The sequence below is a fragment of the Pteropus medius genome, unplaced genomic scaffold, assembly GCF_902729225.1.
Source record: "Pteropus medius unplaced genomic scaffold, Ma_sr-lr_union100, whole genome shotgun sequence".
Taxonomy (NCBI): Eukaryota; Metazoa; Chordata; class Mammalia; order Chiroptera; family Pteropodidae; genus Pteropus; species Pteropus medius.
Window position 1 is genome coordinate 469682 of NW_024344433.1, and position 3422 is coordinate 473103.

Below are 3422 nucleotides of genomic sequence, written 5' to 3' on the forward strand. Positions count from 1 at the left end.
AAACCACCACCAATCAGTAAGTCAAAATGAAGCAATAAGAGGCATCTCTCACAGAGGGGGGTTGAGTATCTCTAGAAATGGCTTCATATAAAGATTTTCTGAATGGCTAATTTTAGGCCTTCCTGAATACAAAGGACTTGGTTAAAATTGCATTTTGAGGCAGAAAGAGGAGAACAAGGAAGTGTTTTCAACTTCTTAATCTAAGGCCACATCTACATTATCCTGGAATTAATGACCTTTTAAACATGTTTAATTTCAGAAGCTATTTTATGATGGAAACTTGACTTTGAACTTTTTGAAGGAAGAATTTGTTTATTTTTTCACCTGAGTGTTTAACACAATTCTTACCCATAGGAAACAGTGAATGGATGGATGGGTAGGTGCATGGGCGGGCGAATGGATGGATGGATGAATGGACAGACGGACAGATAGATGGGTAGATAGGCGGGAGTAGAAAGGCTGGGCTCTGGCTAAGAATAGAAAGTAGGGCTGGATTATACATTTGGAAGCAATCTGAGTCAATGTGAGTGTTGAAATCAGGAGCGGGACAGAGAACATTTAGAAAAGAAGAGATAAAGGCTGAAGGTTGGGAACAAGGAGCAATTCCCAGGTTTAGGAGGAAGAACTGAGCAAAGATCTGGAGAGGGAACACCCAGGGGGACAGGCCTCCTAAGACAGGTTATGTGGCCCTATCAGAGCTGGAAGGAGTAAAGCAAGTTGAGAACGGGGAAAGACATCGGGGTTTATGGTGGGCCAGATAGTGCAGTATTCGTGTCGTGGCGGCATCAGAACTACCTGAGGAAACACAGGCCAAGGCCACAGGAATTGAGGGTGGAGGGGAACAGAGGACCGGAGCTTCAAGGGATGGCGAGGCTCAGAGGAGACATTTTTCCTTGAGCTATGGGAAAGCCAAGCATTTTGCAAAGCAGCAAGAATGTCAGTGGCCAGGGAGAGCCTGAAGAGGCAGGAAGGGCCAGGGATGAGTCAAAGAGGTGGCCAGGACTCCCAAGGGACAGTGGAGTGAAGGCCTCAAGAGAAGAGCAAGAACCAGTCCCAGCTGCCCCAGCCAAGAGAGGTCAGTGTGCAAAACCCAAGGCCCTTCTCAACTCTGACAAAGAGTGAGGTTCACAGGGCAATGGGCAGTGGCTCCTGTCCCTTGTCCCACCTTGGCGACCAGGAGACCGAGATAAAAGAACTCCAGGTTGAACTGGAGGCGAAAACAAGAGCAAATAGTATAATATCTTATACACATTAGAGCAAGGAATAGCATACGTCAACCACAAAGAATGATGTCGCTAAGTCATCTTGACATCTGCTGTGACACAGGCACTGCCTTCACCCTCAACTCCTGTGGCCTCGGCCTGTGACCCCTCAGCTAATTCTGACACCGCCACAACACGAGGTACACAGTGTGGGAGGGAAATGAGAGAGGGTCAGGGATCGGGCCTATAGAGATGAACTCTGTCTTTGTGAAGTGGAGGCAAACATTCAGAGGGGCGGCTGGAGGAGACATTTGGATCTAGTGTGCTTTTGAGAGAAAGTACTTCAAACCTGTGAGAAGCCACTTATTTCATCTGGTTAAAAAACGTAAGCTCGCTTCTTTTTTCTGTTGACGGTTCTGAATTCTCATCATAGCAAATATGAAAATACAGAAGAGTTGAAAAGTAAGGGATTGGGGATGAACCACAGTTTTACCACTTAAAGAAAAGCACAGTGATTACGGAAGGAAATTCAACAAAACGTTATGGTTCTAAAGGCACCATTTCTCTTTTCTCTAGAACGTTCGGGAAAACACCTGTGGCTAGTTTGGCTAGTTTCCACAAAGGAAAGGGGTGCTTACAATTTTCAAAAGAGAATAATAATGTGTTTACAACTTCTAAACAAATCAGGAACTTGGCAGTACGTACTGGTCCATTCTTTTATCTCATCTTAGAAAGTACCCTATAGGAGGAAGTTGGCTCTAAAATGTGTGGATTGTTCTGACAGCCTTGTGTCTCCACTTACAGAGAAGTGTCTGCCTCCCTCAGCAACAGGGCCTGGAGCCGAGGGCCAGCCTGGGCCACCCTGGATCACCATCACTCGGCAGAAGCTGCAGGGGGCCCTGGAGCAGCCACCTGACCAGGAGGACAAGCCTGGAGCCCAGACACTGAAGTCTGAAACTGGGAAACAAGCCAGGGCGCCTGAGAGAGCCCAGGTGGTTATGGCAAACATTCCCTGTCTCTGTAGATACATGAGAGAACAGTCGGCAGGGCTGAGGACTAGGACTTTTTGAGGACGGTGCATGTTGCACCATCATGGTCACTGCAGAGCTGGTGGCCTGGGATGGTGGCTGCTGTCTGCCCTTGGCATGTGCCGGGCTGTCAGGAAAGCTGGCGGACCAGTTAGGCGTGGAGACAGCTCTCTGCCCCTTGCCTCCTAGGCAATGCAGCATCTGGAGAAATGGAACAGGGTTAAAATAACTTCTAGGTTGGACGCGGGCAGCCATGCTTGTTACGTGGTGATGGACCAGCCCTGCTTTTGCTGCTGTGCTGGCGTCCTGCCGGGGTTCCTTACTCCCCACCAAGGGCTGCAGGGCTGGAACCTGGGGTTCCATTTTGTACTCTGCACCAAAAACAACTGTCTCAAACCCAAACAACTGTCATTAGGGGAGACCAACACTTGTGGTGTTTATGTTCCCGACAGCTGCCACATTGAGTCCATAGCGTGTTACAGCCATGTAGGGAGGTGAGCCTGAGCCCACAGTGGGACCTGCCCTTCATGTTCGCACACACCTCAGTCGTCTCCATGTCTGAAGACCTGCATGCAGGCTTAGGGAGTTGATGAAACAAATAGTAGCCAGTGGTCTGGTTTGGGGCATCCGTGAGCGTGCCAAGTGTCATAAAAAAATCTCAAATCTATTTCCAAACATGATTGATTCTGACTTTCAAGTGGACTCCCTGCTGTCCAGCATCTGGGTCTGAGGCCAGGGGTGGGGACAGGGCTGAAGCCAGGACGCCTGTGTGTGCCCACGAGAAGGCCCTTGCTACCTGAATTCCTGAAGGACGGCTCCCCTGGGGAGGCACCAGCAGCACGGTCCCTGTTGGCAGACAGACCTCGTGGCTTATTGCTTCAGATTCTGTTTGTTGTCATCTGAATCTCGGGTGACCAGACAGCATGTATCTTTCTTGTGTCCTAATAGGAGCCTATGAAGCAAGCCGACTTTGTCCGCAGCAAGTCTTTCCTGATGGCCCCGGCTAAGCCCACCATGATCAGAAGGCACGGGACAAAGCCCCGCCTCCAGGAGGGACTGCAAAGAGGGATCTCCTTGTCCCACCAGAACTTGGGTATGAAACCAGCAGTTGGTCCCAAATACTCTATGAAATATGTTTCCATAATGGGTCTTGCAAGTTTGGTTTGGTTTTCTTTTCATTCTTTTTTTTTTT

At 49.0% G+C, this 3422-nt stretch overlaps 1 protein-coding gene across 1 annotated transcript in view; it reads left to right on the forward strand.

Moving 5' to 3' along the window:
* CRACDL (CRACD like) overlaps positions 1 to 3422 on the forward strand; it is a 100455-nt gene that overhangs the window by 95548 nt on the left and 1485 nt on the right. Inside the window, exons 8-9 of the mRNA XM_039872481.1 lie at positions 2007 to 2194; positions 3179 to 3323. Coding sequence (XP_039728415.1) covers positions 2007 to 2194; positions 3179 to 3323 — 333 coding nt within the window. The remainder of the gene's footprint in view (positions 1 to 2006; positions 2195 to 3178; positions 3324 to 3422) is intronic.